The sequence below is a fragment of the Lithobates pipiens genome, unplaced genomic scaffold, assembly GCF_037356315.1.
Source record: "Lithobates pipiens isolate NorthernLeopardFrog02 unplaced genomic scaffold, aLitPip1_a1.2 Scaffold_13, whole genome shotgun sequence".
NCBI lineage: Eukaryota > Metazoa > Chordata > Amphibia > Anura > Ranidae > Lithobates > Lithobates pipiens.
Window position 1 is genome coordinate 362,308,282 of NW_027507718.1, and position 20,030 is coordinate 362,328,311.

General features: G+C 42.9%; 1 protein-coding gene across 1 annotated transcript in view; it reads left to right on the forward strand.

The window, feature by feature from the left end:
* The window catches only part of ANXA10 (annexin A10), an 89,951-nt gene that overhangs the window by 68,110 nt on the left and 1,811 nt on the right, over window positions 1-20,030 (forward strand). Inside the window, exon 11 of the mRNA XM_077477169.1 lies at window positions 4,497-4,619. Coding sequence (XP_077333295.1) covers window positions 4,497-4,619 — 123 coding nt within the window. The remainder of the gene's footprint in view (window positions 1-4,496; window positions 4,620-20,030) is intronic.

Genomic DNA, 20,030 nt, shown 5'->3' on the forward strand with positions numbered 1-20,030 from the left:
TTTACGTGTACTTTGCTGACACCTAGTGGTAAAATACATAATATAAAATGTTTGAACAGTTATCAGAGAGGAATACAAGAAGCAAAACTTTTTTTTGTTTTGTTTTGGATAGAGTCAAGAGGGATTAGAACTCGTCAGTTTTTTTTTTTTTTTTTAAGCTGTCTGTGCTCCCATTAAGAAGATCACCCTCTCTATTTGTTCTGTTTACCATTATCACTGAAAGCAAAAGTAAAAGAAAATCCCAAATTTTGGGTTGTCCTCAGAATAGTAATAGAGAGGAAATCTTGGGAAGTTCTGGTGACCTGGGGGCCCCCAAGATATTCTCTTAAATTGCAGTGATTTCTACTTCCTTCATCTTGTTTGGCTATGGGACAAGAAATTAAGGGAAATATCCACAATCTATCACATATGGTGAAAAAAAATCTGACGGGCTATAACCATCCTTTGCTCTATCCATAGTTCTACTTTAATAATTGCAGTCTTCATTAATGTCATTCCCTTACTAGGGTCATTAGTAAGTTTACTTATAAATCTCAGAAAAATGGAACAGCACTGTTATCTTGAAATCAAGCTTAAAGAAAAACTATATTATGATGATAACTGTATGTCGCTAGTACAGGCAATGATAGCATTCAGTGTATGAAATCTTATGTTTCATATGCATTCATTGTTTAATCACGGTCACGTGATATTTTAAGTTCTTTAAGGGTTTTTATTCAATATGTGCAAAAAGAGATCACACAAATACTTAAAAGTATAACATTTATTAAAAATGACGACAGATACAGATAAAGATAAAGAAAATATCAAGACTACTTAACTAAAGGTGCTATTTCCCACCATGGAGTCTCGTTTGCTGTTTCGCAACATGGCACAGGTGACCAGGACCAGACACTTACCTCATGGCCTTTCTGGGTGAAATTAGCCTCGTATAGGATTTGGCTGTGGTAATATAGAACTTGAAAAGACCTCCTTCAGCCAACTCCCTTGGCAATATGGCCGATCTATGACTTGACCACTTAACAATAAGCTATGCTTATGTCCTTATATGGCTCCTTGACCAGGATGTGGAGGCCTAGAATTCATTAGTGAGGCACAATATGAACCAACAATAATAGGGAAATATGCGATTTCCCCAACACTCATTTACATTGTTTCCACATTTACATGGTAGCTATCCAGTCAGGGTTTCTTTAACTGACAATTGCGCAGTCGTGTGATGCTGTGCCCAAATCAAAATGTATGTCCTTTTTTTTCCCACAAATAGAGTTTTCTTTTGGTGGTATTTGATCACCTCTGCGTTTGTTTTTTTAACGCTATAAACAAAAACCACAACAATTTTGAAAAATAAAAAATACAAAAATTCTTCATCAATTTAGACCAATATATTTCTGGTAAAAAAAATCCCAATAAGTGTATATTGATTGGTTTGAGCAAAAGTTATAATGTCTACAAACTCTGGCATATATTTATGGAATTTTTATTTATTTATTTTTTACTAGTAATGGCGGCGATCAGCGACTTATAGCGGTACTGTGATATTATGGCAGAAAATCGAACACTGACACTTTTTTGGGAACCAGTGATATTAATACAGTGATCAGTGCTAAAAAATATGCACTGTCACTATACTAATGACACTGGCAGGGACAGGGTTAAAGTGTTTGTAACCCCACTTGGCAATTTTCAGGCACTCACCTGTCTTCCTTAATGCTAAATGCCCTGTGGATGTGTGTTTATTAAAAAAATGCCATTCCATACCTTATAGCCTAGTGCCACTTGGTGCTCACATGACCGCCCACTGTAGCTGTCAGCTTGGGAGAGGGAGCAGCAGGCGGTCATGTGAGCACCAAGCAGCGCTCTCAAATATAGTATAGAACTGCAGTTTTTTTTAAAGAAACACATACGAGGGACATTTAGCATTAAGGAAGACAGGCGAATGCCTAAAGAATTACACAGTTATTTCTGCAGGAGGGGAGTAGGGGAGGGGGGCTGGCACTGACAGAGCTGACAGGTAGGGAGGGGAGAGGGGGTGAGGATGGGGAAAGGGGGACAGAGGAGAGCTATGGAGGCACGAAAACTGACCACGGTGTCAGGGCTCAGCAGCCATGATAAACAGTGGTCAGTTTACAGGGGAAGGGCAGAACCAGGCAGGATCAGCTAGGTATTTTATATTATACAAAGGGAAAAATTACACAGCACAAGCACTGTACTGTTAATCATACTTTAACCTCTTCAGCCCCGGAAGGTTTTACCCACTTCCTGACCAGACCTTTTTTGCGATACAGCACTGCGTCGCTTTAACTGAAAATTGCATGGTCGTGCAACATTGTACCCAAATAAAATGTATTTCCTTTTTTTCCCACAATAGAGCTTTCTTTTGGTGGTATATGATCATCTCTGCGGTTTTTATTTTTTGTGCTATAAACAAAAAAAGACCAACAATTTAAAAAATATATTTTTTTTTGACTTTCTGCTATAATACATATCCAAAAAAAAGTAAAAGAATGAATTTCTTCATCAATGTAGGCCAATATGTATTCTGATACATATTTTTGGTAAAAAAAATCCCAATAAGTGCGTATTGATTGGTTTGTGCAAAAGTTATAGCGTCTACAAACTACAGGATAGATTTATGAACTTTTATTTATTCATTAAATTTTTTACTGGTAATGACAGCGATCTGCGATTTTTAGCGGGACTGAGACATTGCTGTGGACAAATCTGACCCCAAGTGACACTTTTTTGGGGACCAGTGACACCAATACAGTGATCAGTGCTAAAAAAAATACACTGATTAATCGTGATTCATGTGCTTTGTTTATATCGGCACACCACTGCTCCGGTTCTCTTCTGAGAGATCGGCGTGTCCCCCCCCCCCCCAATACGGTGTGCATGAAATCGTCTACAGGTACGTGATTTTGCGCAGCCAAACTGCCGCAGTAAATGTACGTGGTGTGGGAACAAGATCATATATTTTTTTATTTTTTGTAGGCTAACAAACGCTTTAACATCAGGGGCGATCAAAGGGTTAAACATGTGCCTATCCTGTGTTTATGTACAGTGTGGTAGGTGATTTTACTAGGAGAAGACAGAAATCACTGTCCCTGCTTTGCAGAGACATAGGATCCACGCCTTCCCTCCTGTCAGAATGGCAATCTGCCTTGTTTACATAGGCAGACTGTCATTCTGCCTCTCTGTAGGATGATTGGGGGTACCCGCTAGAACTACACGATTAAGCGTTAACAAATCGTGATCTCGATTCAACCCCCCTCACGATCTCTTTGCAGAATTTCCCAATTCATTCATGTAACAAGTGTAGAAAGTTCTCTGCTCACTCAGCTGTCACAAGAAAAAAAAAGGGCAGTCTGACAAGTTTTTCACAACATTGTCTGTTGGTAGATAACTGTAAATATTGTAACTTTTCATTCTTGGATCAAAGGAATGAACTTCGATGTGTAACTGAGTGTAACTGAGGGAAGTTTAATCACTTAAAGACTAAAGCTTTTTTCTGACACTTGTTTCTCACAAAGTAAAATCAGAATTTTTTGCTAGAAAGTTATTTGAAACCCCCAAACATTATATATATTTTTTAGTAGAGACCCTAGGGCATAAAATGGCGACTGTTGCAATATTTTATGTCACACTGTATATGCGCAGCGGTCTTTCAAACACAATTTTTGGAAAAAAGATACACTCCAATGAATAATAAAAAAAAAAAACATTACAGTTTTTTTCCATACTGGGCCTGGTACCCCTACGCCATTTAAAAAAAAAATTTGGCTTGAAGTTCCCCTTAATATCCATACCAGACCCAAAGGGCCTAATAATGGACTGTGGGGGGGTCGTAAGCAATTTTAAATTACATGTTTTCCTTTAGAAATGTAATTTTTATGCGGTACTGTTATAAACATGGGGAAGATGTGCTACTTTACAGGCAGACTAAGGAAACCCCCCCAAGCACGATATTTAAACAAATATTTCATTTTTATTGTTTTACTTTATCATTATTATAATCACTGCTCCTGAAAAAATGGCAGATTTAAAAACTTTGTTTTGCATTGTTTCATGTCCCCTGGGGCAGTACCTGGGTCCCCACACACGTTTTATGACAATACCTTGCATATAAGCCTTTAAAATGAACACTTTTGATTTTTTACATTCGTGTCCCATAGACTTTAATGGTGTTCGCATGTTCCCACAAATTTCTTGTCTTTTGGCATGTTCTGGTGCAAACCGAACCAGGGGGTGTTCGGCTCATCTCTAAATAAAGTAAGCGCAAAAGGTAGTGCTCAACCCTAAATGGCTGAGGGTTGAACGCTACCTTTTGTGATCACTTTATTTATTGATTTATATATATTTGTTATAATCTGGTTAATTATGTGTATACATTATTGATAAACATTTTTGAGGGTCTGCATACTGATTATACCTTGGTTATGCATTTTACTTGATATGAAATTCTCTAACAGTGGTTTTATTCTTGTTCTTTTTAGGACTTTGGTTTTCACAACAAGACAGTTATAAGGACTCTCATAGCTAGAAGTGAAATAGATTTGATGACCATCAGGCAAAAGTACAAGGAGAGATATGGAAAATCCCTCTACCACGACATTAAGGTAAAATAATACAAACTCACTGTATTGGTAGGGTATGGCACAGTATTGGTAGGGTATGGCAGAGTATTGGCATGGTATGGCAGAGTATTGGCAGGGTAATCCAGAGTATTAGCTGGGTATTGCAGAGTATTGGCAGGGTATTGCCAAGACCCAGCTCTTCCAACAAGCAGGAAGCACAGGATGGATCAAGCGCCTAGAGGCGATTCAGTTCGCAGTTGTAGCACTATACAAGTCTTTCATTCATTCATTGTAGAGTTTTGGCAGGGTATGGAGGGATGGCTGTGACTGCAATTGTCACAGAGCAGCGCTGTGGGCACTACAGATCCAGCCCACAGCACTGCTGCCATCCGATCTCTCCCCTCCACTATACAGATCGGTACACAGAGGGGAGAGAGGAACCGGCGTCATGACATGACAAAGGTTTGTTAACAAGTGATAGCTCCGTCATTTGACGGTGTGATCACATTGTAAACAGCCGCCGGGTGTACAAAGATGGCCACCGCTTCGGAGCTAGGCCGAAGCCGTGGCCTTTCCTAAGGCCGAGGCCACGGAGTGTTCTGCGGATCGTGGCGCATGCCGATCCGAACAGGGTGACCTGTTCGGATCACGGATCAGTGACGATCCGTTGCACCCCTAATAGGCACTAATATCCATACCAGTGCAACCCTAGTAGGAATTGTGGCCAAAAAAGGCAGGTGGAGCAAAGCACTGTTCATCACTATTGCCTGTGGCTTCCTTGCAGCTAATCATTTCCCAATCACTGGCTTTCCATATCTTGTTCTGCACTGTCTCTCTGAGTGGAGGAGGCCACCATGGTAGAAGCAAAGGGCTTTGTTTACTCATGACTGAGCCTTTAGCAAAGAGAACAGTGAGCACCTACTTCAAATGCACAAAGAGAAGGGTCAGCAACTCTGGAAATTCCATCTGAATTGTAACATGACCATGTTAAAAGTAACGGCTAACGCATTTCAGCAGCAGGCCGTGTTCACAGCAGCTACTAGTGACATCACCAGATCTCATGCTAAACTTTATGGAGGCAGCAGTGACTAAGATTCACTCTGCAGGTATACATTTAAAAGGTTTTAGGTGCAGGATTGCCTAGGCACCATAACATATCGGAAAATGTCCTGCTATTTTTCTGGAGGAATTAAAGACAAATAGGTACATTTTCAGGGTAGTGCTTAAACAGATGTTCCCTATAACAAAACAAATCTTCAGTTTTTGAGACCCACTTTATTCTTACAATATCTTCAGTCCTCTTTCAACACTTAGTCTTTGAACTTCCAGAACTATAACTTTTGCCATTTAAAATAGGCAACCATCTTTTTTTTTTTTTTTTTTTAGAATAAGGAAGGGTTATAACCCCTGTCAATTTTTTTCCCATCTGTGTCCCATTGGGGAGATTTCCCTTGACTTCCTGTCCCTCGAAAGTGGGGGAAACCCTGGTTCTCACCAGGGTCACTAGAACGAGTGCTTCCATTGGAAGATTTCCCCTTTATTTTTTTTCTGGTGTCAACCTCAAATTTGGGATTTTGTTTCACTTTCACTTTCAGTGATTATGGTAAACGGGACAAATACAGAGGGTGAATCTCACTAAATAAGCATTAAACCCAAAAGCAAATGTTTATTATATTGCAGCTTACCAATTCTTAGATGTGATGGCTGTATTTGTTTTTTTTAGGCTTTCTTTCCTCTATTTTCACCTGGTGATCCTGCCAGGAAGTCTGTTGTTTTTCAAAAGAACACTCTCTTCCAGATATATCAGTTTACAAGGATGGGACTAACCATTTAATAAAGCAGGGGTGCTTCCAATGATCAGCTTTTATTTATTTATGTAAATCCTTTATCCCAAAAGGGAAAAAAGAAAAGAAAAGCCTACAAAGGAGATGCCATTACATCTAAGGATTGGTACGCTGCAGTATATAAAATTTTAATACGGCATTAAATGGGGAACAGACAGCAAAAAAAAAAATGACAGGTGTTCCACTACTTCTACACTTTAACCTAATAATTGCCCTTAGTTGTACCTTAAAGAAGCTGTTCAACATCTCTAGAACTTGTGTGACATAATTAGTGCGGACGCTACTGATAAAGCAACTGTATTCCTCAAATAAAAATAAGAAAAAATATATTTAATACTTCTTTTCTCTGCTGCCCATGCTGCCAATTGCTTCTATATTGCAAGCCATGGAATGAGGATTCAACACTCCCAGATATGATGTCCTGTTTACTATGTGGGGTACAGAATGTTCTATATATGATGTTGGGCCTCCAAGGAGAATTACAAAGCTGCTGCACAGAGTGTTTTTCTATCATCTTTCATTTATTTCTCTCTATTGATTTACCCAGTGCCTTACAGACTAGACCTAGCCTCTGAAGTTGCTTACAGTCTAATACCCCTTCCACATTAGACTACACAGCACATTACCTAACAGAGTTTATTTAAAGTGGTTGTATACCCTTATATATACCCAGTGAAGTGACTGGCCTCAGGTGATAAATGGATGAAACAATTCTCCGACATAAGCTGTACCTGTTTATCTGCTGTCTTCTCTTCGCTACAGCAGCTCAAAGCCCGGAATTTATAAAGCTTGTCTGAGCGATTAGAAATAAGGGGGGCAGAGAGCTGAAATTACACTCTGCAGAACTCAGTGAGGAGAGCTCTGACAGCTGACTGAAGGGAAGAAACATGCACCCCCCCCCCCTTCTCACAGCAACCGAGCTGAGGCTGCCAATCACATGTTGTGTTCTGCAGCTCCCTCCCCTGTCACCTTTTTTCTCTTGGTGTCAGAAAAACTTGTCAGAAGTGAGTTACTTAACGCAGTTACTTAAGAGGGTACGGAGTAATCTAACTGATTACTCTTCCCCCTCATGGTAATGCCGTTCCCATTACCGGGGCGTTACCACAATTACATCTACCGCCTGGGACCAGGTAGACGGGACTAGCGAGGGAAGTGAATGCCGCCACCTCCATCAGCGAGATTGACACCTCGCAAGCCTCGTCGCCTGCTATGGGTTTAAAGGGGAATCTACGCTAAAAAAATGGCGTGAGGGTCCCCCCAAGGTCTACAGCAGACCCTTATCCAAGCACGCAGCCCAGCCGGTCAGGAAAGGGGGTGGGCCCTGCGGCCCCCCCACCCCAAAGCACCTTGTCCCCATGTTGATGAGGACAAGGGCCTCTTCTTGACAACCCTAACCATTGGTTTCGGGGTCTGCGGGCGGGGGGCTTATCAGAATCCGGGATCCCCTTTAATAAGGGGGCCCCAGATTCCAGCCCCCTACCCTATGTGAATGAGTATGGGGTACAATGTACCTCTACCCATTCACCTGGGGAAAAAAGTGTTCATAAAAAAAAACAACACAGGTTTTTAACGTAATTTATTAATTGGCTCCGGAGGTCTTCTTCTGACTTCGGGGGTCTTCTTCTGACTTCTCCGCTCTGTTCGGCCTCTTCTCCCGGTGTCCGGCCTCTTCTCCCACTCTCCAGCGTCTTCTCATGCTCTTCTTCTGGGCTCCTCCGCTATCTTCTTGCGGCTCTTTTACTATCGAAGGAGCCCGGTCTCCTCTGGCCTTCTTCCCTCTTCTCTCTTCTTTCTTCTTCTGATGTTGACACAACGCTCTCTCCCACTGTAATGCCGTGTGAGCGCTGTGGGATCACTTATATTGGAATGGGGCGTGGTCACCGGTTGATGTCACACCGTGGCCCCGCCCTCGTTATGATGTCAGGTCCCGAGGCATGCTGGTACTGTGACATCATAAGGGGGCGGGCCACCTTGTGACACCACCCCCATTCCTATATAAGTGATCGCGCAGCGCTCACACGGTATTACAGTGGGAGAGAGCATCGTGTCAACATCAGAAGAAGAAAGAAGAGAGAAGAGGGAAGAAGGTCAGAGGAGACCGGGCTCCTCCAATAGTAAAAGAGCTGCAAGAAGATAGCGGAGGAGCTCAGAAGAAGAGCGGGAGAAGAGGCCCGAACAGAGTGGAGAAGTCGGAAGAAGACCCCCGAAGTCAGAAGACCCATGGAGCTGATTAATAAATTACTTTATAAACCTGTGTTGAGTTTTTTTTTTAACACTTTTTTTCCCCAGGTGAAAGGTTAGGGGTACATCGTACCCCATACTCATTCACATAGGGTAGGGGGCCGGAATCTGGGGGCTCCCGGATAGTGATAAGCCCCCCGCCCACAGACCCGCGACAACCAACGGCTAGGGTTGTCGGGAAGAGGCCCTTGTCCTCATCAACATGGGGACAAAGCACCCCCCAATGTTGAGAGCACGCGGCCTGGTACGGCTCAGGAGGGGGGGGGGGCGCTCACTCATCCCCACCCCCTTTCCTGACCGGCCAGGCTGCGTGCTCGGATAAGGGTCTGCTATGGACTTTGGGGGGATCCCCAAGCCTTTTTTCAGAGTAGGGGTTCCCCTTTAAATCCATACCAGGCGACGGGGCTCGCGAGGTGTCAATCTCGCCGATTCACTTCCTTCGCTAGTCTCTTCTATGGAATACTAAAAAAAAAGTCAGTTACTTTGCTGAGTAACTAATTACTTTTCCAATGTAGTAACCAAGTTACTAATGCAATTACTTTTTGGGAGAAGTAATTTCCAACTTAACTAATTACTTTTTTAAAGTAAGATGAACAACACTGGAAGTGAGCCATGCTGATAGCAGAGGTACGGGGCAGCAGACAGAAACTACACTAAAGCCCCATACACACTATCAGATTTTTTGATGATTTTTGTCTTCAGATATACCAAAACCATGTAGTGCAAGGGCCTGTTTGATTGCATACACATTGAAACTCCTAAGGTTTGACCTCATATTTTATGGTTTTGGTAAATCTGAAGGAAAAAATCTTCAGAAAATCTGTTAGTGTATAAGGGGCTTTACTGCTCCTAATTAAGACAACTACACACTATAGAGAGATATGCTTTGCTCCGTGTTTTATGTCTGAGGTTTGCAACCACTCTAAAGCTATTTATGATCGTTGTAATTAACCACTTGCCGTCCGCGCTATAGCCGAATGACGGCCACAGCGAGGACCTGAATCATATGACGGCCTCCCCTTTGCACACTCCCTGTGTGAGCCCTGCAGGGTGCGTGCTGTGATCAGTGAGTCAATGAGACTCGGGTGATCACAGATCCGAGTAAGGGGCAGATCCCGGCCCCTTTCCATGTGATCAGCTGTCAGCCAATGACAGCTGATCACATGATGTAAACAAAAGCTCGGTAATCATAATTTTTTTCAGCGTGAGGAGCAAAAAAAGCCGATCACTGGCTTATCTGCAAGGGACATCAGTCATGAAGAGGAAGAGGCAATTATGCCTCATCTATGCCCACCAGTACCCTCTGCCAGTGCCACCTGCCAATGCCACCTGCCAGTGCCCACAGTGCCCACCAGTGCCACCTATCAATGCCCATGAGTGCCACCTATCAATGCCCACGAGTGCCACCTATCAATGCCCACCAATGGTGCCAATCAGTGCCACCTAGCAGTGCTGCCTATCACTGTAACCAATCAGTGACCATTATTTCCACCCATCAGTGCCCATCAGTACCCATCACTGCCACCTATTTGTGCCCATCAGTGCCGCCTCATCAGTGTACATCAATGAAGGAGAAAAATTACTTGTTTGCAAAATTTTATAACAAAATATAAAAAATAATAATAATATAATATAATAATAATGATAATAATCTTTTTTTAAATTCTGTCTTTTTAAATATTTTTAACAAAAAATAAAAACTGCCGATGTGATCAAGTACCACCAAAAGAAAGCTCTATTTGTGGGGAAAAAAATTATAAATATTTCATTTGGGTACAGTGTTGTGTTGGGTACAGTGATGTATGTCATTCAAAGTGCAACAACTCTGAAAGCTGAAAATTGGTCTGGACAGGAGGAGGGTTTAAGTGCCCAGTAAGCAAGTGGTTAAAGCGCATTACATTACCTCCGTTTACCACCTTTTACCTATATAGACCCATGTTAAAAAATTCATATTTACGTTTGAAGGTCACTAGAAACACATGATTTTCTTACGCATTGCTTTGGAAGAGTGCCTGCATTGTTTATTACCAGAGCTTTAGATACCATATGGTGCATTTCAGATATTGAAGTCACATAAAAAATATAGGTTTCTTTTTGTGTCATTTCCCACTATAAACTATTCAGTTATGGTACATTTTAGCCAGAAGGGGTAATACTATATGGCCATTTTGCTGATTTGCAACTGTTTAGATAATGTGAAATGTCAAATGCTTTTGTCACATCAAATTTCACTTTTGTATTCCCATCACATTTAGTGAGATTTTGCAGCAAACATCCCACGCAAATGTCTTTCATGACTCTTTATATAGAAAGATATGCTACAAAGGATAAAAATCTACAGTGCATATGGCAGAGCGCTGGTAATTTCATCTGAATGACTGTGCGCCTATGACTATGGCACCTCTAATGTGTGTGTGCAATATATCTGTTCACATATTTGTCTCTAGAACTGTCATCCTCTGAAAGTCCTCCAACAAACATTTAGGCTTGGTTCACACCTAAACCATCCGTGAATCGCACAGCAACGCTGTCTGTCCCTGTTCTATGTTTCTGGGCAGAATCTTTGCCTGAATTTGGCCCTGAAACGGAGTCAAAGACGCACAGCGTTTCAGTGCAGTGTGCTCTGCAGCCGCTCCAGAGATATGTGAACCGGCTCCATGGAGAGCCAGTCATATTCTCCTGCTATGCGAATTTGATGCGGGGAAACCCATATCCAATTCGTATAGGTGTGAACCGGGCCTTAGATGTGGATGAAAAAGAACCACAGTGGCTGAAACAAATACAGAAGGTTATTGCTTAAAGGGTCATTACTCTGAAGACAACAGGATGAAGAACAGGCCAACTTAATTTTTCTTATTCCGCGTACAAACGCGCGGAATGTCCAAAAGAAAAAGTCAGACGGGAGCTTTTCATCGTTTATTCTGATCGTGTGTATGCCGCATCAGACTTTTTACGTAAAAAATTCTGACGGACCTAGAAATAGAACATGATCTAAATATTTCCAACGGAACCAATTCCTATCAGGAAAACCTCTCATCTGTATGCTGTTCCAATGGACCAAAAACGACGTATGCTCTGAAGCAAGTACGAGACAGAAGCTATTGGCTGCTGGCTATTGAACTTCTTTTTTCTAATCCCGTCATATGCATGGCCGTTTTTAAGGCAGGGCAAAAGGTCGTTGTTGTGGGGCCCAGAGCAGCTGCCTCATACTTGCCAACTATCCTGGTTTAAATTCCCTTGTCCCTTAAGGTTTTAGTCCTGTGCTGTGTCCCGATATCTCAGTGTGAAGTTCTGCTGCTAATGCTGCCCAGCTGTGCCCTATTGTTGTGTATAGATGGCTCACCTGCAGACCCTGTTTTTACATGTAAATTTCTGGCATTCATATGTAAATAGAAGTGGCATTTGTATGTAAATAGCAGTGGCATTCATATGTAAATAAAGGTGGCATTTATACATGAATAGCGGCGGCCAGCGGCATTGAAATGTATAAATGTCCCCCTGAGGTCATATTCACAGTAATCTCTAGCAACCAGTCAACAAGAAGAAATCATGTGCTGTAACCTCTAGCAACTAATCAGTGAGCCATAATATGTGCTGTAACCTCTAACAACCAGTCAGTGAGCGGTAATGATACACTGTAAGCTCTGGCAACCAATCGCAATAGCTGTCTGATCTGATTCAGTAAACTGATTTTGAGTCTAGCTGCTATTTATTGTATGTTTCAGAGCAGGTGGAGAGCGAAACTGCATGGGGGGGGGCCCCAAGAAAAATTTTGCCCAGGGTCCAATCAATATTAAAGGCGGCCATGGTCATACGTGTTGTATGTCACCGCGTCCTTGACGGTCGGACTTTGGTGTGATCATGTGTACGCACGACAGTTTCAGCAGAACTCCAACGGGAAAACTGGGCGTGTGTACAGGGCATGAGAGTGTCAGGAGACGGTTGGCTTTCTTATCATTTTGAAAATAATCAATTCATGTTATAATTTGTCAATGTCTCCACTTGTTTACCTAATAGATTCCCATTCACCAATTCTCTGATTCTTCAATGGATGATTCCGTTCTTAGCTATATTTTACATCACAGCTTGTTTTCAAGCGTCGACCTCTTTCAAATGGTGAATCATTAATTTCATCAAAGACATTAAAATGCATTAAATAAAGTTGTGGGACTTTTTAATCATACTAAAAAACAAAATTCAACAAAATTAACCACCTCAATACAGGGCACTTACACCCCCTTCCTGCCCAGGCCATTTTTCAGTTTTCAGCGCTGTCACACTTTGAATGACAATTGCGCGGTCATGCTACACTGTAACCATGTGAATTTTTTATCATTTTCTTCACACAAATGGAGCTGGTGGTAATCTCTTCTGGGTTTTTTATTTTTTTCCTGGGTGGCATTGATGGGCAGCAGTGATGGGCAGTGATGGGCAGCAGGGATAGCCACTGATTGCTGGCACTTGTGAGCACTGATTTCTGGCACTTGTGGGCACCTATTTTTTGGCACTTGTGGGCAAAGGTAGGCACTGATTTCTGGCAGTGGTGGGCACACATTGCTGGCACTGGTGGGCACTTAATTGTAATCAAGGCACTGATGATCACTGCCCTGATTACATCCCTAGATGTCCTCTGTGAGGAGATGCCACTGCCTCTGTCAGTGGGAGGTGAGGTGTGCCGATTACTGTGTTTACATGTGAGCAGCTGTGATTGGACACAGCCAATCACATGGTTAAAGAGCTGCAGCCGTGGGCCTTTACAGAGAGTGGGGCTGCGCCATGTCCAAGCAAAACGGCGCAGACGTGATCGACGCGATGCGTGCCCCCGCAGGGGCGTGAGAGTGGTCATTCAAATGAGAGCTGCACCACCCAGCCATCATTTGAGAGTGGGCGGGTGGCAAGTGGTTAATGAATTAACTGGAAGATATACTACTGAGGGAGATTTACTAAAACTGGAGCACTCAGAATCTGGTGCAGCTGTGCATGATAGCCAATCCGCTTCTAACTTCAGCTTGTTCCATTAAAGTGGTACTAAAGTCTTTTTTTTGTTAAAATGAACCACTTAAGGACTGGAAGACTTTGCTCCCTTAATAACCAGGCCCATTTTTGCGATACTGAACTGCGTCACTTTAACTGACAATTTTGCAGTCTTGCAATGTTGTACCCAAACAAAATTGACGTCCTTTTTTACCCCCAAATAGAACATTCTTTTGGTGGTAATTGATAACCTCTGCTGTTTTTATTTTTTTGCACTATGAACAAAAAAAGAACAACAATAAAAAAAAAGAAAAATATATTTTTAATTTCTGCTATAATACGTGTCCAAAAAAAAGATATAAAAAAAACACATTTATTCATCAGTTTAGGCCAATATTTATTCTTCTAAATATTTTTGGTCTACGGGGTATGGACTTTTATTATTTTTTATTATTTTTACTAGTAATGGTGGCAATCTGTGATTTTTAGCAGGACTGTGACATTGCGGCGGACAAGTCTGACCCCAAGTGACACTTTTTGGGTACCAGTGACATTATTGCATTGATCAGTGCTATAATAATGCACTGATCAATGAAAAAATGACACTGGCAGGGAAGGGGTTAACACTAGAGGGTGATCAAGGGGTTAACTGCGTTCCCTCAGTGTGTTCTAATTGTAGGGGAGATGGGATGCCAAGGACATGACAGAGATCACTGTTCCCAATCACTAGGAGGAGCAGTAGATCTCTGGCATGTCAAAACAGGGAATTGCCTTGTTTACTAAGGCAGTTCCCCGTTCTGCCTCTGTAATAGGCGATCGTTGTTTTGCTGGCGGACATCAAGTCCACCCGACCCGCAGACATGCTCCAGCAGTGTGCAGCGGGCCCGCCTGCAACTGCGCAAGCCACTGTACTGTTATGGATTGATACAGGTATGGCGATTCACACAGTGCTGCCAACCTGCCACAGTATATGTGCGTGAGCTGGATGTCAAGTGGTTAACAAACATGTTACACTTAGCGGCTCTGTAATGATTTTGCACAGAGCAGTCCAGATCCTCCTCTTCTCAGTCCCTCTTCGGTGCTCATGGCTTCTCCCTCCTGTTGAGTGCCCCTCACAGCAAGCAGCTTGCTATGGGGGCACCCAAGCCAAGCCGCAGTTCCCTGTGTCCATTCAGACACATAGCTGCAGCCCGCCACTGCCCTCTCTTTTTCTTCATTGGTTCACTGGCTTTGATTACCAGCAGTGGGAGCCAATGGCGCTTCACTGCTGTCTCAGCCAATGAGGAGGGAGAGTCCCAGGCAGCTGAGTTTCTCGTGCAACATCTCTAGATTGAGATAGGCTCAGGTAAGTATTAGTTGGGCTGAGGGGGGCTGCTGCTCACAGAAGAATTTTGATCTTAATGCTTAAAATGCATTAAGATCAAAAACCTTCTGCCTTTACAACCACTTGACAAGAAAGCCTGGAAGCTGATTGGTTACTATGCAGAACTACACCAGATTTTGCAATCTTCAGTTATAGTAAATCTCCCTCACTGTATCATAGTAGAAAACATATTAGTGCTAATGAGGGCTTTTGTTGCTGCTGGAGGATCTATTGTTGCTGGAAGGGGGTTTTATATTCCTGGGGGGTCCATTGTTGCTGAGAGGAATCTACTGTTGAGAGAGATGTCTATTGTTGCTGGGGTATCTATTGTTGCTGGCTGCAGGGGATCTATTTTGCTGCTAACAAATGCTATACAAATTACTTAGCGCAACAGAATGATACTTGGTTCTGTATTCTCTAAAAGGGGTGATCCTGGGAGGTGGGTAGGTGGTGGAACCAATGGATGGTGCTCGGAGGTGGGTAGGTGGTGGAGACAAGGGGTGACTTAGAAGTGGGGGTGGAGTTCCTGCACCTATTCTCTGAGAAAAAAAGCCCTGGTGCTAATAATGACATATTAGGACACCAAAAAATATTGACACATTCTAAATTATTGTATAATGTGTGAACTAGGCCAGGCTCACATGCGATGCCCTGACAGGAAAGGCTAAAAGACACCCATAATATCCCCACAGTAGCAGGCTCCCCCACCACCCAGTTCCACAGGGAGGAAACAAATTGTGGGCTGCAGAAGGGGAAACAAAAGGAACAGATGTATTGACACTCTAAAAATACAAAAAAATATATAAGAAAACCTATATAAGCCTAAATCCCAAAATAATAAATAAATTACAGAAAAAAATGTTTTTAATTCTAAAAGCATCACTGATGAAATCAGTAATTAAAGCAAACACAGAGGGGCCCTCTTATGTTTGCTCTCTTGACTGATTTTATCTGACATTTATTTATCATTTTGGGATATAGGCTTATCAGGGGTGGTGCTTCACTATTGCGCGCCCCAGGCAAGACTACCACCACCCAGGGAGCGGGTACCTACAGCCGTGTGCTGTTGTTAGAGCAGACTCTCACCGTGGCAGAGTGATCACAACCAGACAACTCCTGTACAGCCCGGAGATCACAGAGCACAACTCTGGGGGGACAAATCATACACACACACACAGGCTGATCACTCACCCGGGGCAGCTTCTCCTCCATCCTGAGTCATTGTGCCTGTCTCCTCCACCACCCCAGCTGTCCTCCGACTCCCGGGTGTCGGCTCGGTGTTGCCCTTCTCACAGGCTGAGCTGCTGCTGACCTGCTGCTGCTGCTTTTCTCTGGATTGGCCAGCAGAGAGTCAGTCAGTGCCTCAGGCTCTGTGTAGGGTGGCGGTCTTCAGCCCTTCGTGTTCCACAGCCAGGCTAGCAGGAAAGTCAGCGGCCGTGGCTGCGCCCCCTAGGCAGCAGTGTGCCTTATGTGGCTACCTAGTTCGCCTAGCGGGAGCACCGGCCCTGAGGCCTATATAGGTTTATTCATATTTGTTTTGTTGTTCTTATGACTTTGTGCTGGGTTGATCTGTTATTTCTCGAATGGGGTAGATAAAGAAATATATAAGCCTCTGCCATTTATGACAATCTGCATTTGCGATTGTAGATTTGCCAAATATTGTGACACAAGTACTAAAAGAGGAAATGGACTTGGCAATTCTGCAGACATTTATATCTGAGTGCATATAGTTTAATATGAGTGCAGTAATAAGGACACCTATCACCACACTGAAGGTCCTACAGACATGAGTGTGGGAATGCACAACATGCAACTACAGAAAATGGCACCTCCCAACTTTCTGATGTGGGAACGGGGGACACCTATTAGCAAAAGTATCTAGACATAGGCAACCCCTGCCACCCCCCCTTAAAGTAGAATTATCACAACAAAAACGTATTAGTTAAACCCACAAGTACTGATAGGTGGCACTGTGGGCACCAATGTATGGCACTGTGGGTACTGATGTATGGCACTGTGGGCACTGCTGGGTGGCACTATGGGTACTGATGGGTGGCACGGCTGGGTGGCACTTTTTTAATATCTGGGGGTTACTGGCAGGGGGCAGGTGGGCACTGATAAGCTGGCCGTGATCGGGACTGATGTCCGCCGGCCGCCGTGATCGGCGCTGTCAGCGCGAGGAGGAAAAATAGCCGATTATCGGCTCTGTTTTGTCACATGATCAGCTGTCATTGGCTGACAGCTGATCACGTGGTAAGGGGTCGGGATTGACCCCTTGCTCGGTTCCGTGATCAGGCGAGTCTCATAGACTTGCCGATCGCAGAGCGCGCCGCGCGCGCCCCTCAGGGGCCGCCCAGGCCGCTCGTGCACGGGACGACGTCAATAGATGTAGTCCCGGCAAAGCAGGTCCGCGCTGTAGCCATCATTCGGCTATATCGCGGATCTCAAGAGGTTAAACAGTTTACATATGATCAAGCCCTAAAATGTATCTAAGGGAAAACTTTAAAATGTATGATAGAGTGGGGAAGGGTTAGACCCTCTGTCAATTTTTTGACATATAGTGTATGACCCCACTGGGGAAACGCACTCCTCCATCTGTACAGATAAACATTGTCAATGAGAAAGCAAGTAGAGAGAAGTCCAAAATTGCTGCGTTGTTCACCGAAGTAAAGGGAAATCTTTCGATGGGGATACCTGTAAGAGGGTTACAGTCTAATGTCGCGTACACACGAGTGGAATGTCCGACAGAAAAAGTCAGACGGAATCTTTTCATCGTATATTCCGATCGTGTGTGTGCCTTATCGGACTTTTCTTTTTCGAAAATTCTGACGGACCTAGAAATAGAACATGTTCTAAATATTTCTGACGGAACCAATTTCTATCGGGAAAACCGCTCGTCTGTATGCTTTTCTGACGGACCAAAAACGACGCATGCTCTGAAGCAATTAGGAGATGGAGGCTATTGGCTACTGGCTATTGAACTTCCTTCTTCTAGTCCATGTTGTACGTCATTGCGTTTTTAACGATTGGGCATTGGTGTGATCGTGTGTACGCAAGACAGTCTCAGCAGAACTCCATCGGAAAAACCTTTGGAGCTTATTTTGACGGGAAAACCGGTCGTGTGTACGCGGCATAGGAGAAGAATTCCCTCCATTGTTTTAATTTGGGAAGTTGCCTTTAACTTTGTTGGACAGGAAGGCTAGGGAAGTTTACTAAGACAGAAAAAAAACATCAGTGGTTTAAGGCCTCATGCACACTGGACATTTTACAGCTGCTATTTTCGGCTTTAGGTGTTTTTTTTCTGCAGCAAGTAAACTCCCCACCATGTTATCCTATGTGACTATGCACACATAGGCTGTTATCAGCTTTTTTGGCAGAGGTGATTTCTGGCTGGAAAAACCCCCCAGAACTCGTGGGTTTTGAGAGGAGTTTTTCAGCTGTAAAAATGCTGAAAAATGTGACTATTCAGTGGTTATCAGCGTTTTTGAGAAAGAGGCTTTTGTGGGCGTATAGTTTTGCTAAGAAAAAGCTAAAAAAATGCAAACACTAAAGAAGCGCTTCTGCAAAAATGCTACAAAACTCATTCTACAGCTACAGCTTTCTACAGCTAACGCTACTGGCATTTTTTATAACGGCCAGTGTGCATGAGGCCTTAAGCTGTACTCTAGGGGGGAAAAAAATCCTCCCTAGCAGTGAGGCTTCCTCCACACTACAAGGTTTAAATGCTCATTTATGCCTAGGGTTTCAGTAAGGGTTTACCTAATCTCCAACTTCCAGCTCTCAATTCTTCTCCCTGATATTCAAACTTGCAGGGTCTGGTAGCAAAGCATACCTCCCAACATTTTGAGATGGGAATGAGGGACACCTACAAACATATGTAGGCATAGGACACGCCCCCTGCCACACCCTCTTAAAGGAGAATTAACCAAAACAAAAAGGTTAATTAAATCCACAAGAGCTTTTTTTTTTACCACTACTATTCCTTTATATTGGTTTTTAAAATTTACAAATGCACCAATTTAGAATTTGGATGAAAGGTTTAGCACTGGGAAACACTTTTTGAAAGATAAAATGTGCATTTTATATATAACTATATAGATCAGACGAAAATGAGGGACAAATGAGGGGGAATGAGGGACAGAGGGACATTGCTCCAAATCAGGGACAGTATCTCGAAATCAGGGACAGTTGGGAGCTGTGGCAAAGTGAGGCAGCTAGCGGAAGCAAGGAATTAGGTAGGTTAAAGTGATTTTTACTGGTACCCTAGACATAAAGAAGCATTTAATTCTTGCAGTGAGGGGATTGCCCCACTGCAAAGGAGGATATTTCTTTTTCCAGGTTTTCAGCCTTAACTCTTCCCTACTTGATCCAAAACTGGAAAAAAGTTTTAGCTCTACATCGACATTAATGGAAAAGTGTCATTAGTAATCCAGATGTGAAAATATTAAAATATTAACGGGTTAATTGGCGCTACCTAAAAAACAGGTCTCCATTACAAAAGGGTCTTATGGAGAATAAATGAATGGAGAGGCAGGACACGGTCTTACAAAAAAGCCCAGTGTTCCCTCTCAACCTACTTCTAATGACACTGTATATTGGCAAACCCAGAATTACCTAAAGAGCCAGGACACCATAAAAAGCCCCAGCTCCGCCCAAAGAAAGGTTTAAATCAAACAATAAATGTAATAAATCTGTGGGCCACCATAGAAAAAAGTAATCCAGATGTGGCTGTACTGATTGTGAGCATGTCTTTAGGACCATTTCTGTCCCTCAAAAGGTTGTTTAAACACTAACTACAGATTTAGTGAAGCAAAACTGCCATACAAGTTGGAGATATCTAATTGTGTAAGTGTATGCCACATCAAGCAATGTCTGCATTTTGGAAGTGCAATACCTGAGAAAGAAGGACATAAAAAGAGATATAAGTGAATACAAGACTCTGTGTACAGTACACAGTTTTTCTATTCAAAGTCGCAGTTTTTATATTTATTAGGGAGGTTTTATTTTTGTATAGAATGTAATATGTTATTG